We start from the raw sequence: 17,309 nt of genomic DNA, 5'->3' as shown, positions 1-17,309 counted from the left end.
TCTCAGAGTTTTGACCTTTCATAAACAGATGCACTCAATCTCAATTTCATTCAAAGTGAGTTACAAACAAGTACAGAGATGATAGGATAAACAAATATTAGAAAAAATAACCCCAAAACTTAGAAAACAGTAGTCAGGAATCCCACGTACAGTATCATGTTTGATTTTATTATTTAGTTCCATTTCCTTTGATGAACTCCCTTTTCATGCCATTTATTATATAAAGAACCATCAATCTGATGCTAGTGCAGTAGATTTTAAAACCTGACAGTTAACAGTAACATATTGTTTAATCACTGTTTCTTTATAAGTGGTGGGTGATATATTTAAATACATTAATTTCTCAGGTTTTTTTTCCTTCAAACCGAGCCACCAGCATAATGCACTTTGTTTAATTTCCATTAATAATTTTTCACTAAATGAACCAGGTTTACATTTTCTTTCAAAGAGAAAATTTAAAAACACTGAAAATGCTTTTTTGCCCCCACTGGAAGGACTGCTATGTTTTGAATACTTAATTCTGGAAAAGAAAGTATCCAGTGATTATTTTACAGTTAAAATATCACAATATAGAAAATGCTACTATAATAGGATTAATACACATCTCCTCTCTGTTGTACCTTTGAACTTTTTCCCYTAATAAGATCTCTACATGATTCTTGATGGGAACACAGTGCCTTACTATATCATATCTCATATCATGACAAGATCTAGCAACTGTTAATATAATCGTCAAAATAACAATGACTTACCAGCTGATTCAAGAATGGGGGAAGGAGTTGATCATCTTACACTGTTTTCAGACTTCAAGATTTAATGAGCCATTTCCTCATGTCTGTTCTCAGATTTTCACTTCATCAACTTTCAGATGTCGCCTCAACAGAACGGTGAGAAGGGGCATCAGGGAGGATTTCACCCCTTTGCCATTCAGGYCCCGGCACAAAGGCCAAATCTTTAGGGACGCTCTAAATTCTGCAAGCTATAGGTATAGTGCCATACATACCCACATATGTATGGCACACATATGTCATACCCCAGCTGGAGATTGATGGAGCCAGAGTGCATGTAAATGCTGTGGAGTCGTTTGTTMTCTTTGTACGTATTTCAAAAGAAATTAAAGTAAAACTGTATGAGTTGGCTCTGCTTACCTGGATTCCGCCCTACCATTAAAATCAGGGACTCTTTGGACATCTGAGAACACAGGCACATTCCTGCCTATCCTCAGTGCATGCCAAGATCCCAGGTCCTTCCATCTTTGTGTTCAATAAAGGATCCTTTTATTTGTTGAAATATCGTGTCAAATGTTGCCGTAAGAAATGGGACATTAAGCACTTGTTAATAATAATTGAATTGTTCCTTTCTGGATAGCTAGTGTGATTATAGAGCAAGAGTATCAAATTTGAGGAAAAGCAACTAACCAAGTGGACAAAAATTGATCAAAAATCTCTGCTGCTAGTCATTTCTTAAAATGTGTCCTCTTTTTTCATTAACTCATTTCTTACGTAAAAGAGAATTTCATCACTGTTTTGTAGCACCTTTATTTTTTGTCAGTCCTTCTCAGGACTATGCTGATTGACTTTGTGTTAGTCTCAGATAAAATTCTGTCCCTCTCCTTTTGACAGAAAAAGGTTAACCCAGCTAGTCTAAAACGATTAACACAATGGAAAATTTTGATGATTTTATATCTGTGGGCAAAGAAAAATCTATGTAGGCACAAGTATGAGTGCTGACTCCTTATTTTGTCTTCTAAATTTGTGACATAGAAAAAGAAGCTGCCTGATGGCATCTTAGATCTTCCAATGACATATTGGGCACAATACCAGAAGAGTGTTTGACATGACTAATGAGAAAATTCAGTGCAACCATCTATGATTAATTACATCTGTGTTCAAGTTTACGCAGAAATTGTTTTGAAGTGGAGCAGTGCAGTCCTTAGGCCTTATAATAAAACATGTTTCCCYATTAAAAAGAGTATTATGATATATGATTCACTGTCTTTATACCTGTGGCTTAACAGAAATGGTCACAATTTAGGCAAGAYTGATAACTGGCAGGGCACACATATAATTATAACAGTCCTTTTGCAATTTCTTTTTTGTAAGAATCTAAAAAAGAAAAAAAATCTAAGTTTATTATTATTATTATTATTTATTATTTTGTGCTATGGTAAATTATTGGCTCCCAATGAAAGATGAAGGCTACAATGTGTACGCCATAGCACATATATAATCATTTATATACAAAATCATTATATAAGTGTTTGTATGTTACTGCAACATCTTGAAGAGYCAGTCATGAATAGGGACCCATCTTTGTTGTAAGTGCAACAGAACCATGTTTGGTTCAAACAAGGTGATGAGAGAGGAGAAAARGAGACTTTGGGAAATGAATTAGCACCAAAACAGAGGCAGCTGATAGAGTTTCATGACAGTCATAGAATARTTATTAATTAAAGTTATATGATTATTAAAATCATATAAAATTTGGCTTAAGCCCACAGACATAACTAATTCCCTGACAGTCTAGATGGAGCATAACATGAGGAAAAATGCAAGAAAATACCTTGTAAATGTTTGCATGTTCAAATGTCAGATCTTATTTTCACAATGTACTTTGAAAAAAATGTCATATTTTTGTTGATTTTCTATTTTTCCTGGCTATGTACTTGAGAAAAAAAATGTAAAGGTTCTTGAGAAAAAAAAAAAAATATTGAGCTGCAAGTATTGCCCTTTGAAGAGGCTCATGGGAGAATTACTTGTGCACTACCAAARCTTTAGTGACAAAAAATATGTGTTTGTAGATTTCTAATTTTCTTCTTTACAGGTTTCCCACCTACTTAATCCCAGAGACTAGAATAAAATCAATGAGTTTTTAAGACTCTGAACAAATAAAAAACACCTGATGTTACAGAATTTATCAGTCACTTCAGATCTAGCTGTTAGTGAATGCACACCTATTAAATTTAGATTTCAGATCATTAGTTCTGTCAACAGAAAGGTTGAGCTTCAGGTTATTCTGGACTAGCTAAAGCAAAAGAATTGTGKTTTTAAACTTGCTTTTGAAAGAGCTCATTACTGTGCTTTGGGAGTGATGTGGGAAGTCATTTGAAGTCTGATGTTACTTTTCCAGCTGATGCGAGTATCCTGTACGAACCAGGTACCTGGCAGGCATTAATCCCAATGTCTCATTAATGAGGGAATTAAAAACAGCTTACTGCTAATGAAAATTGTGGCTATTTAATCTTAAATACATGAAAGGTATTTGGATCCTAATCTGTACATTGTTTGCTAACCCTGTCCAACAATTCAAACTCAAGCCAAGTGCATTCCATGCAAAGCAGTGAGCTGTGCACACTATGGGATGGAAGTAGGCTGCAGGATGCTCTGGAGGCGATGGGTTCATGCAGTGATTGCTCACTTCATGTTGAAACTCTCAGTTCTAAGGCCAGAGCCACAAACTTCATAAACAGACCTATACTTAGGGTGCTAAGCAGATTAGGTGCCGCTTCTGCCACATAAACTTGAAAGGCAATAATATTTTAGTTAGGGAATTAAGAAACAATATTAGAAGTTTTAATGAAAGCTTTTTTTTCATCACTACTTAGTACAGAASAGTAAAATATGCTCGGGTCCATGAACACAGGTTTGAATCTCAAGAATAAATTTGAGCCCTCTCTAACTTCTCTGCTTTATTGTTCTGCAAAATATCTGCTATGTGTTATTTCCTTTTCTATGCTAAATTGTAAACTGGTTTCATCTTATACAGAGTTAAATTAGGTCTACTGTTAGATGAGGCTGAAAATCATTGTCTGCTTGGAGATTTTTATTTTGTTGTTTCATATTGCAATCAAATGAACATGGGTCAGTTTGACAATTGCATTTCTCTTCTAGAATCTGAAAATCATTGTCTGCTTGGTGATATTWATTTTGTGGTTTCATATTGAAGTCAAATGAACATGGGTCAATTTGACAATTGCATTTCTCTTCTAGAGCTGGGAAGAATCCATGTTTAACCAACACAAATTTTTGAGCTAAATCTGAAAGACCACATTAAAAAAAAAAAAAAGGCAACATGCAAGATCTAGTATTCCAAATTTGTGTGGTTTAAACCAGAAATAATAATTATGTACTTACACAATTTAACACTTTTTTTTTAAGCATCTTCTTTGCCATTCTCTGCTGTCTTAAGATTTAGTCTAGTCAGCTATGCAGCTAAATAAAGAGCGGGCAAAACTTCATAGAGCTTTAAAATTTCCTTTCATTGAAACAAGAGAACTGAGTGATAGAAGCAAGATGCTGACAATTTTTTTAGCTGCTGACGAGTGGTTTTCCCTCCCTGTTCTCCCAGGTTTCCCTGGTCCACCTCCTGAAAACAGTACGGCTTCTGCGCCTCTTGCGCCTCCTGCAGAAGCTGGATCGTTACTCCCAGCACAGCACAATCGTCCTCACGCTTCTCATGTCCATGTTTGCCTTGCTCGCTCACTGGATGGCCTGCATCTGGTATGTCATAGGGAAAAGGGAGATGGAACAGAATAATCCCCTTACTTGGGACATAGGTAAGCTCTTCTTTCCTACATGTGCATATTCGCACGTGTATATATCCATGGATGTATGTAAATGTATAAAAGTACATGAGTCACTCAGTATTTCAGGTTTTGTTGACCTTACGCCATTATTTAGTGCTGTTTGTAGAGAAAAGGAAGAGATTGGCACTCCGAATTTCAGGTCAATCTGAAAAAGGTGGTTAAAATAAAAATCTGTTGGGAAAAATGGAAAACAATTAGATGTTAAGACTGATTCAAAGTCAGGAAAAATCAGGATCTGTATTAGGTAATGGCAAGACAGAACGCATAAAAGAATAGGTGAGAAAACTCATCAAATCCTGGTTTTGCAAATGAGGAAAATTCATCAGCAAAAGCCTTCCCTCAAGTGTGCTGACTATTTCTTCCTAAACATTGAAACAGACAGGCACTGAAATGTCTTAAATTTAAAACTCGCCTTGGAATTATTATTTAGGGTTTTGCAGACTTTGATTTTTGCAGAGTAGATGAGGTGTTTATCAATGGAATGCTGAGTTTTGGTCCCATATTTAGTTTTTCCGCAACTTTCATTCTGATTTGGGTGTTCCATATTAGCTCTTTAGATTTTAAGTTTTGCCTTTTTTATAATGAAACACCTTCCACAAACAAAGTTTATCTAAACGTGAGGCAGATTTTCCCAAGAGAAAAAAACATTTGGTGTGGGGGGAATTATGCAAACACCTGTGACCAAAGGCTCAGTGATGTGCACTCAAACTGCAGATTGCCCTATTCTTATTTCCTTTAATTTTTTTTTTTCTTTTCTCTAAAACCCGTTATCATCTCTCTGGATATCACCTAGCAATGATAAATCCGAGGGAAAAATGAAAAGGTGCTTGACCTCAGAGAAGTGAGGATGCTGCATCAGGAAGAGAAAAACAAGAAAGTCCAAGAACTAACTGTTTSTAGCTTCTCAAGAGATTACTTAAAGATCTGTGGAGTATTCTTATTCTTCTAAGTTGGTTGTTTACTTCTCTTTTCATTTGTAAACCAGGTCTGTGACCTGCTGCTGAACTCCTTATAGAGASCAAACTTCTGACAGAAAAGACTGCAGCTCTAGGGGAGAATATACAAAGAAAGCCCACTGTGCAAAAATTGGTCAAATACCTCTAACAGAGAAATAAATCCAGATAATAATAATAATGTCTCTCTGGTGGGAAGTAGCTCTGAAGGCACTTTGTCAGCTTATGTAGGCCACAAACAATAGCTGCTTTCAAAGCATTCATTGCAGTCCCAGTGATGATGATGGGCTGCATCCTTGCTCCCTGGGCTGGGCTGGTGGCTGTGCTCCCCATGCTCCCCATGCTCCCTTTTCTCTCAGGCATGGCCACATTCAGGAAACTCTCATCATGTACCCTGGGGCTCTTGGTATTTATTACTATAAAAACATWAACCTTCACCCATTAGTTTTGTCCTTTCTTGGGTAATGGCAGTAACAACCAAATGTCCCACCAACCTCATTAGGACCAATCCCAGTTTAACTGGAACAGAGACRTTTCCCAGAAATCCCATTTGTATCTCAGTGAAGAGTTTCTATCTGGGTTATCACACACTGATCATCTTCCAGTGAGCTTCCTGAGCAGAAACTGCTCCTTAACAGCCCCTCACCACAATTCCCTCAACCTGTGCCACTCAGGGTCCTTCMCTGGACAGCTGTAGGCAGTGCTCTTCCACACTGGATCAGTCAAGTCACTAAGTGGGGTGTGCTCTCAGACTTTCACCTTCTACAGGGAAACAGGGCTTTTCTATTCAGCTTATGGCCAGGGAGCTTTTTTGGGTTTGGTTTTTTTTTGGTTTGGTTTTTTTTTTTTTTTTTTTTTTTTTTTTTTTTTTTTTTTTTTTTTTTTAAGGTGTGAGTTTGCATTTTTGCCAGGAAGGCTGTACTTCCACCTTTGTGGATGGTCTCTAAAATATTTAGATGCTATAAATTTATAATAAAAATTATATCACTGTGACTCCCGTAATACTCCTACAGATATTACTTCTAGAGCCAAATTAAATAATTTATAGCTTTGGKGATTTGTTTGGATTTTTTTTTTTGTTTGTTTGGGTTTTTTTAAAGTGAAACGGTTTTAAAAGGGTAAAATATTTAGATATTACTGGTTTAAAGAGAAGAGCTCAGAAAATTCCAGATACCTGTCATGAACCTGTTGTTTTGCAAGGATCTCTYCAGCACTGACAAAATTTCTGGTTAAGCTTATGTGTCACATATATGAGCACAAAAAGTTAAATTATGTAGTTTTTTCAATCAATATCAATTCTATCGTTCTCCACATACAAACTGCTTGTTGATGAAACACAATGAAATTAAGTCTTGGTCCTCTGTGGGCTGCATCATTTGCTCTTCTGGTGTTTATGTGCAGCTAGCCTTTCTTCTCACCTTAAGAAAATTTCAAATGACAAGTTCACTACACCTCAAACACACACCCTGGGGATGTGTTGAGGGGAGAATGGTGGGTGTAATTTAGAGTATGAGTGATTAAGCAAAGTAAAATGAGATCTGGAAATCATAATAAATCATAAGCAAATAATGCACACAGGAGAAATCTTGAAGTATAATTGAGGTAGTATTACTGTAAGACAYTGAGGATATTCTGTTCTCCTAAAGGAAGACCTCAACTGAAAAATTAGTGCTGTTTTGGGGAGCATGTAAAAGAGATTTTTTACTGCAGGCAAAGCAGTAGAATATGAGCGTTAGTCTTATACTTACAGGTTGMAATTTTTTAACTTTTAATTTTGATACATTAATAGCAGAACTGGAGACTCAAGTTTCCACCTATGCATCCTATACAAACTTCATTCCAGGCATTAAGAAGCTTTCTAATGGACAACATTAAGAAATACCATTCAAAAATTATAATTCTTATACATTTTATAATCAAAAGAGATGTGTCTCTTCCTTGGAAATTCTATTTATTCTTCATTGGAATGCCTCAGGTGATATCTACCTGAAAATCTGAGTGTGGTGCTATGAGTATGGATGCTGCAATGTATGCAGTAGTTGAAACATAGGGATGAGTTTTGTTCTAAGAAAGGAAAATTATGTCTGGAATGAMAAGAAGATTAATTTGCTTTTTATGTTTGCTGCTATTTTTGGGAGGAGAGGCAGAGGGAGAAAAAAGGTTTTAGCTCTTACTTACTCAATTTAATGCTTCCTCAGAAAGCCTGTAACACTGATTTCAAGACTGAGGTTTGCTAACACTTAAAGCAAACATTTTAAAGCTGCAGTACTGTTAACATAGTACTTAGAACCTTGCTGCGCCATCAGATATGCACCATAACCCAGATCTAGCAGCATTTGCTTCTGTGTATGTTTCTCTAGCTAATTTAAACAAATGTGGTGYTTAATTTGCATACGAATTGGGGCAATGGGAGTGATAAAGTTGTTCCTAGGAAAATACCCAGAACTGAAAATGGCATTTGCTTTGTTCTTGCTGGACCTAAATGCAAACCTTTATTCCACATTTTGTCCTTATTCAGGCGGCATCCCCAAATGATTTTAAACATGGTTATATTCACAAATTTAGCCACGTGGCTGCACAGTGAGAAAGGTGTTGTGTCTGGGTCTATTATTGATGAACTTTCATGACAGTGGCATTGGGACAAACATCAGCGCAGCATAATGTTAAAAACTGAATCTCTTGCTTAGCTCTGCTGTTGCTGGATTTAACTGATTACATGATTTGGGAGATACACAGTATGGGCACTGCTTTTAGCTGCTGGAAACCTTTACCTCAGCAAGTTCTTCCATCTTAGGAAGGAGCTGTTCCATGTGCAGCATCTTGACTCTGATGTCTGATAAAAACCACAGCTCCTGGACACATCATTCCCACACATCCAAGACAGTGGTACAATCCTTGTCCAGCTTTTCCCTTCTGGCATTTTCAGGTCCCTCTCTATTACATTTCACCTTGTTCCCATCATTTGTTCTCATTGGTGAAACAGATGCCTCCCYGAGACATGGCATGACTTTCAGCAACCTGTAAAAATAAGATTAATTTTCTGTTAGCTGACACAGAGTAGAGGTTAGGCTGTATTGAGGTTCCTGGCTGATCCTAAYACTCCAATTCCATTGGCTCCCATTTCTATAGTTTAACTGGCATCAGATTTAGACATGGGCTCTCTATTTGCTGACTGCTGTTTTGTATTAACATATACTGAGCTATTCCCCTTCAAGTTATTATTAAACCTAAGAAAATGACTTTTCTATCTGTCTCTACAGGAAACAGAAAATATTGAAAATATTTCCTGTTGCTGAAGGCATTTATTCTGTGAGAACCATGTGAGCTGTTGAAACCCAGCTGTCTTGAGTGCAGTGAGGAGATTAGGAGAGGGCCAAGAGTCAGGATGCTGGCTTTCTTAGATAGTCAAAACTGTCAGGTATAATTTGTGCCACTGTCTCAAAAAAAATTCCCTCCTGTCCACCAGAAATTTAGCTGCAACTTTTTGTTAGTCCATCTCCAGTAACACAACATTCTGACTAGGGAAGGATTGTTATCAATGCAAAGAGCAGTAAAATAACAAACTTTGCTTTTATAGATATTAAAGTATAGGTGTATTCTTTGGAATAAGCTTTACAATCAGGCCTGTAAAAGCTGTTTTTCTTCAACTATTTAATTCTTTATTTCAATTGAATACCTAAAGTTTCATCTCAGGTTTTTACTAATTTTCTATTAGTTTTTTTTCATTTACAGTACTTTTGAAAACAAGAACTCAATTGTTTACTCACTGTACTTCCACATACTCTGCAATATAAAACTTCCCCCACACAATTTGTTTAGGACACTTTTGCAATCAGAGCCTTTAAAAGGACTCAGATGCTGACTCCCAGTGAATACCCACAATTAGCTCTCAGTGGCAGAGTTAGGTACAGAAAAAGGTGCACAGCACCTGATGGTGACAGCAGGAAATCCTGAAAATAATGCTGTGCCTTCAGGGCCTTTCTCTCAAGTTTTATAAGTCTCATGTTGGGCTGAAGTGAACAGCCTGAATTCATAAAACAGACTTCCCCACTGAGTCCTTCAGGAAATTTAGCTGCAGGCACAAGGTGACCCAAAACTCCCCACTGGGTGCAGATTGGAGAGAATCTCCAAGTGTCTTAATCATTTAAAGGTCGTGGCACTTCTGGTCTGATGCAGAAGTTGGCTGAAATTGTGTTTTACAAAATRTAGACGTCCTATGTCTTAGATGCAAATTTTAGGTTAAATTCTTGAGCTCAGGTTCCTAAATTCTGTCCAAGTCCTTTGTGGCCCCCAGGTAGCTTCACTCTTGTCAGAGTTTTGTTAGTCAGCATCAAGCTGGAATATCCATTAAGGGAGACATTGCCCTGTAATTCTCTTGAGTTTCAACAGCCTGGGAAGTTTCAGTGTTAGGAAACCTTTCCTAGTTTTTGCTAAGAAACTGGAGGCAGCTGGTTTTAGTTTTCACAAGGTCCTGAGCAATTTTGCCAGGAATTCTGAAGGTACAGGTTTAAGCATATCCTTGACAATAGATGTTTGTGGCATTGGTATATTTATTCAGGTTAAAACTCAGGCTACCCTCATTTCAGAAGAAAGATTATTTTTAGGTATGTGTGTATCTGTTAGTTCTTCCACAAATAATGTATTTAGTGAACTAACAAGTTTCTGATGCTCTTAGACCCAACAAAACCATGGGGCAAATAACAGTAGAAATCATGTTGGAAATACCAGTGCCATAATTTCCATTGTGGATCCATAAACTACATAATTTTTTCAAAGAGATAATTAACTTTTAAATCACTAATCCTAGTGATTTCTTAAGTCTCACAATGTACTGTAAAAGAAGGTAAATATAAATGTATTTTTGCAAAGCAGTTTAATGACTYATATGGCTAGACATGACAGAAGAGTTGGTATCAAAGTTGAGACAAAGGCTTGGTGTTTATTTTTATTTTTTTTATGTATGAATTATTTTTACTATTAATGATCTCAGATCATTCCASAATTGTCTCTGTACAACAGTTCCTTCTGCTAAGGGATTAAAAAATTGATTTAAATGTGACATGAGCATTTTTTTACTAAATCTAAGCATTAAAAAAAAACAACAAAGAGAAACATGAAATAGAATCACACTTTAAAAAAGTGTGATTGTCAGTCTGCTTTTGAGCCCTATGAAACTCATGTTTGCAACATATTCTTAGCAACACTGGCAATCAGGAAGTTAGTTTAAAAAAAAAAAAAAAAAAAAAAAAAAACCAAAGAGAAAGAAAACAGATTTTGTGTGATCACGAATCTCCAGGTAGTGGGGCTGTCAGGAAAATCAGCTAACAGAAGACACATGGTAAACTGTAGTGCTAAGAAATGATCAGGTTTTGGACCCAGATGATGGAAGTGTTGGCATGCAGGTACRTTGTACCTCCTTCTGCATTCCAAACCTGCCTTCTGGAGTTTGAGCCTGGACCTACATCAAAGCAGCTTCTAGTAATTCCAACAARTGTTCAGCTTATGAAGAGCTAACAWTAATGAACTCCAACGGGAGCCTTGGGAAAAGCTGCAGCTGGCACCTGCTCCRTGCTGGCTGGCAGATGGCAAGGTTCAGCACAGGTGCCCAGCACTCCCCGCTCTTCTTTAGTGGGAACTGCARTTCGCTTTGTTTTGTAGCACTGTAAGAACTCAGTGAATGCTCCTCACGGCCAGAAAGAGTACCTGTAAATTTCCAAGGATCTCAGCCAAGAGAACTGTGCTCTACTGTAAAATATTGGTCTGGTTTCACTGCTCCAAACACACGCATCCATCAGCTTGGAGCTGACACGTGTAGATTTATGAATCCTTGCAGGGAGCAGRAAAGAACATCGTGCTGACTACTTTGCACAGCAYACCATTTGCTAGCAGTGATCAATAGTTCACTTCAGTCTGTCATCTCTGTACCTGAATGATTTTAATTTCTCTTMCAGTCAGCTTCATTATGTTCTTGATTATCAGTTTTCTTCATTTTTTTGTCATTAGTAATAACAGAACCTGTTCCTCTGGAGCTATGGTCCTTTCTGGTTTTGAAGAGGCATATTTAAGGAAAAGAATTTAAAAATATGTCGTGCATGAGTGCTGGTGTCTTTAATTTAGTAAAATAAATTGTAACGCTCTGATGAGCTGAGGTACCTGAAGGTCCATTTTCATGTGGAYTAGAAATACCTGTATGCATTTCTTCACTTGTTTGTTCTTTTTTTTTTTTGTGGGAAATGGGTCTGAAAATTCWCTTCTAATTAACATTTGAATGAAATGGTTGATGGTTACCACTCTTGTCAAGTATTTTGGGGTGTCAGTATCTAAGAGACTGAACCAACTACTTTGGGCTGTTTYTTGCAGCACTATATAAAATAATTAGCCCCTGGAGTGTCATACAGAAATAATAAATAGGAATAAGCTAGACAACCAAAACAAGATGATCTCTTTGAAGCTGTGAAACTTTTCAAAGCCCTCATCTTATGAATGACTACAAACAGTACTTAGTACATTGCACATAATTTGAAAAAGACAAGGATGTACCAAAATACTGAAGCATTACATAGTGATGAAACACTGTAAAGCAGTTCAAACAGAAAATTGTAATCCCAGGAGACTGTCTAACATTGGAATGCTTTTAAATAATTTTATTACCTTTTTAAATCCTTAGGAGGTTTACTCCTCTATGAAAGTAACATTTTAATTGTACACACAATGCATAAATTTTCCATCAATTTTGTGAGGTTCACAATATCTAGATTTGTTAGAACAAATATAGGTAATATCTAAAATCATGAAGAAATTAGAATTCATGTATGTATTTATTTCAAACTAAGTAAAAAATTTTTCTTTAAAATCTGCTGGGTGCCTCACCTGAATGGAGAAAATCTGATGTATGGGGACAAATTTGATTTGGAGAAGCTTATGGTGTGAAATATTAATGAATGAAAACTTTTTTTTTTTTCTCTAATTGGGTTAGACTTTTGAATARGGTACAAATGAGAGAAAGTTCATCTGGCTTTTGAAGAAATCTTATATGCAGATAAACATATTCATTATTTTAATACAGTACAAGCAGAGGCACATGGGATTTTCTGTGTCTGTCAACCTGTTATATTGGACACAGAGAAATTTAGCTGCTGAAATGGGGTTTTATGTGCAAAACTGTAATCACCACAACATATGTGGGAAGTATGTGTGAGAASCTGGCTGCACATGGTAATGACCTGCACTTGMAAATCAAMGTCTTGGAAAGGCTTCCCTGAAAAYCTGGCCCTTCTTTWTTGTCTGTTTTGTATATTARATATATATTATATAAATATAAACTGTATATCARTATGGTTTCTACAATAGGTTTYCTTTGTTAAAATCTCTCACTTCAGACCAGTGTATACTAGACCTTGTCAAGATTTAAAATAYAGATTTATATTTTTATATATTCATAGAAAGTAASTCTGTGGAAATTATTCCATTTTCTATTTGTAAACCCAAACTTCTGTTTTTGAGGTGCAGGTGTGTGAGTCTGAAATATCATTTGTTGAGCTGAGTTGAAACACTCAGTTTGCATTTAGATTAAATCAATTTGTATTTTAGCTGCTCTAGGCCTTCTTAAGTTTTATTCTTCCATACTTCCCTGCTGTTCTTTTATACAGGCTCAGTTCCTTGATTAAACTGTATTTTCCTTTAYTTTGCCTTCTGATTGAACCATTTCAACAATCACCAAATACCCCAGGACAGAGATACCTTATTAGATTTGAAGCCCAGACAAAAATAAGTATGAAAATAGCTTATTAAATGGAGTGTGAAATTTTTACAGCATTATTAATGCATTTCCAGAACTTTGTACCTATTAAAAAAAAAAAAATGGTCAGTTTTTAAGCCAAAGGTGAAAATCTGGTGTGAGGATGAAACCCCTGAGTTTTGACAAAGTGTCCTGCTGTGCTGAAAAACAGATTACCTACATAACATTTGTTAATTCTACAAAGCAGTTTTTATCTCAAATAAAAAGCTGTATCTGGACCAATTTCTGCAACCACAATAGAAATTTTGCCTCATGTAGGGGAAAAATATGCCTAGTAAACACCCCAGAAGAGGGCATAGACCCAAGAGGTAAAATAACACCAGGAWGTCTGCACATGTCATCTGTAATGGGAACACCAGAGAGTATAATTTTTTTGGAAGTTGAACATATTGTGCATAAAAGCCCWGTTCAATCAATTTGAAGTTACATCATAGTCTTTAACCCTTAACTGCTGTACTTGGAACTGTAGGACTTTTGGCTGCAGAGAACCCCTGGGGTTGATTTAAACCTGCCAGAGAGTTGAACCAGGACTATCACATGCAGTAAATCGAGATAAACACGTCTTGATCTATCCAAGTCCTGAAAAGCAGCAAGGTTGGGTAACTTGTTCCAGGGCTACACTGCCCTCCTTGGAGAGCTTTGTAGAAATGGCAAAAATATGAGTGTCTCCTACACATTAGTGTAATAGGAAGTTCTGTTAGGATTTCTCCGAAATTTCTACCTCTGGTTTTAAAGCTCAKGTCTTGGCTGTTCAAACTATAGTTTTTCAATCCAGTTTAAACCCACAAGGACTTTTCTATATATTTTGGAATCTTTTCAGCAGCTGCTTCAATAYGTGATCGGACTGTCTCTCAGCCTCATCACATAGGTAGATTTCCTAGGGTGTTAGAATGCCATGTTGTGTTCCAAAGACATCCCATAAAGACTAAAATAGCTTTTCTTTTCTTCTATAGCACTAGCATGCCTTAAATTTTTAATCTAGAAGTGCCCCTTGCATATATTCCTATTTTCTATTTATTTATCCTTTCTTCCCTGCCCTTCACCAGAGCAGGTACTTGATAAAAGAAGGGTTTTTGTGCTGCCAGAATAGGAAATCATTTCTGTACAAAAAAGAAGAAATTATTCAACAGCCTTTTCTTTCCAGACTCTCTTCCATTTTCCTATAACCTGGAAAATATTTCTGCTCATTTTTTACTTTCAGGTGACAGTGTTTAAAGTTAACTGGRAGCTACTTTCAGCCAAAGAAGCCAATGTGAAGCTGTGAGAGTATGTCAATGAATTCTGCAGCATGTAAAGTTTTACACAAGCCAYGCTCTGTGAAAATAATTACACCTAATTATTTTAAATTGTTTTTCATTGTCACATTTAAGAGAGCTGGAGATAAAAATGCTAATGGTTAGGATTCCCTTATGTCACACACTTCAAAAAGAGCTGTCASATCTGCAGACACAGATGTATTATTTCAGAACTGCCTCAACTTTAAAAACACAGTGTGCTTTTCCATTAAGACACCACCCTTCTCCTTTAGTTTTTACTCTTTCTTTACACCAAACCTTTATTACACTGCAAATTCTTGGGGTTTTTCATTATGTTTAGATATAATCTGTAGTAAAATATCCCCATTKTTGTTTTGCCCCTCACAAAATCTGAATATGTTTGGATCTAAATCTGCTTGATTCAAGTGGCACATAATGAAAAAATTGTAAAATGTTGTAGAATCAAGGAATAAAAAACTAAGACAAGGCAAGAGCAAATAAAGTGCTAATACAATTTATCATAGGGCTGCCTGTCTGWGGCAGGTCCCTGCACGACACAGCAGCTCCTTAGATAAGAACCCAGAGGAAAATACYGAGACAATGCTGGAAAATGTATGGAGCAAGCAAGGAGAGGATTGCAGCGAGGGTTCACGTACTTAGCTGTTATCTAACCAGCGTGGCTGTCATTAATATAGAAGACAAGGAGAAATGGATGTCATGTAGGCTGCAGCAGCCTATACAGACCCAAACTGAACTCCATGGTGTCATTATCATCCCTCGTGAGATTATGCAGCCAGTCAGATGGAAACTGGCATGGTTTTATTGAAATTCTGCAAGTACCCTTTCTTTGTAGTTAGACCTACAAAACTAAACTGTTTCTGTGCTGAGGCTTCTGCCCATTTTGAGGCTTCTGCCCCGATTTTGCCAAGTTGGGAGGCTGCATTTGAATAGGCAGGAGTTGCTGAAAGTTGGCTCAATTTCTGGAGTGGGGAAGATGGCAGGAGAGGGGAAGGTACCACCTGTCAGGAACSACTTCTTCCATTACTCAGATTTATAAAGTAGAGGGGAATCTTATGGCAGAGTCTGGAAGTAAGTAGCTCTATTCGCACTGCTGGCAGTTAAACAGAATGAAAATATGTGTATTATATTGCACTGCTTTTCTAAAAAAATATAGTCCTCTTGATATCTTGCTGTTRCAAATAGACAATACCTTTTTTACAAAGATTTTAAGGTATTGATTGTCACTGTCATTGCCTCCATGAGAATTTATTTGCTGATGCTTAATCAGAACTTTAATATATTAGATCTTAGGACTGAGAAATTGTCATAAGAACTGTAAGACTTTAGTCTGTATTTCTCTGATGGTGAAACCTGGGTAGGTGAGAGCAGCAGGGTAGAGGTGAGATTAATTTCCCAACTATGCCACGTTGCCTATATTTAGATACAGCGTTTTGCTAACAACTTTAAAAATTACTTTCTGCAAGATTTTTTTGTGTGGGATATCTTTGCATGTTTTAATAATAAAGTTTTCATTTTAAAGCCATCTGTATTTCTTAAGGAGGAAAATGCTTTTTTATTTAAAGATACATTAATATACTCCCATAGTAGCTCAAAACCTTTTTGGCATGATTTGGACTCCAAACACATAAAACTGCAAAACAGATTTCTAACTCTTTAGCTGACCATAAAAAAAAAAAAAAAAACCTTCATTGCCATAAATTTTATTTCAGGAACACCTGGAATGTTACTTATGGGTCAAGGCCCTCTTGTCTCCATTGCTGAATTAACATAGGATAAAAAGGGCTGCTCTTACCCAAGAGGGTATTACAGTCTAAATACAAGATAAGAAAAGCTCTAACAGATGGGAACGGACCGATGGAGCGCAGGGAAGCAAAGAGGGCAGAGATGGACGTGCTCTTTGCACCGAATGGACGACGAGCACAAATGTGTCTGATTCTAAGCTTAGTTGCAAGGCATTTAATAGCCTGGAAAAGGACTGTAGCAGCCAGTTTGCCTTAGGAGCAGTAATCTTAAATGCTGAGACTCTTTGTGCAGTGACAGAGTGACCATCTCCTTAAAGGAGATGATTTGCCAATGATTTATATGCCTCTGATTAAAGCCTTGTAATTCAATTTCTCAAAAATATTCTCAAATTAGCAATATGTTTTTATGGTTTACTTGTAATCAAAAAATTAACATTATACTATATTAAAAAAAAATTCATTTTCTTATGCGACTAATTTCTTTCAGTTTCTTTCAGTGTAAGAATCTTAAGAAAACATACTGAGAAAAACAAAGCAAGATCATTTTTAAAAGTGTTTTTCTTCACTTTAAATATATTAATGGCATAGAGAGGTTTGTGAACTATTCCTAGTAAAAATACAAATGTAAAGAAAAATAATTAGCTACATATAGTAATTTGCATATATTGTCAGCTACTGTCACAGAAAGTTGATACTGAAAATTTCCCCATCTTGTCCTTTCTTTGGACTTGATGATCTCCAAGGTATTTTTCAATCTAGTTGATTCTGTGATTCAATGATGTGGGGAGGAGAAAGTAAACTGCTGACTTGCAAAAGCAAGAGAGATTTAAATCTCCCACATATTCAAACAMAGCCATCTGACAAATCACTCTTGCRAAGAGCTGTACMTGCTTTTCACAGAKAAAAGTTTCAAGTAYATTTCTTTCCTAAATTTACCTACTCCTTGATAAATGA

At 36.4% G+C, this 17,309-nt stretch overlaps 1 protein-coding gene across 1 annotated transcript in view; it reads left to right on the top strand.

Annotated features, from left to right (window-relative positions):
• KCNH8 (potassium voltage-gated channel subfamily H member 8) overlaps nt 1-17,309 on the top strand; it is a gene marked incomplete at its 3' end in the record, with an annotated part of 163,175 nt that overhangs the window by 102,673 nt on the left and 43,193 nt on the right. The window contains exons 7-8 of the mRNA XM_057385811.1: nt 846-887; nt 4,348-4,555. Of these exons, the coding sequence (XP_057241794.1) occupies nt 846-887; nt 4,348-4,555 (250 nt within the window). The remainder of the gene's footprint in view (nt 1-845; nt 888-4,347; nt 4,556-17,309) is intronic.

This window comes from Malurus melanocephalus, unplaced genomic scaffold, assembly GCF_030028575.1.
Source record: "Malurus melanocephalus ecotype Western Australia unplaced genomic scaffold, MMel_1.1 scaffold_872, whole genome shotgun sequence".
Classification (NCBI taxonomy): domain Eukaryota; kingdom Metazoa; phylum Chordata; class Aves; order Passeriformes; family Maluridae; genus Malurus; species Malurus melanocephalus.
Note: the sequence above shows the minus strand (reverse complement) of the source record. Positions and strands in the feature narration are given on the sequence as shown.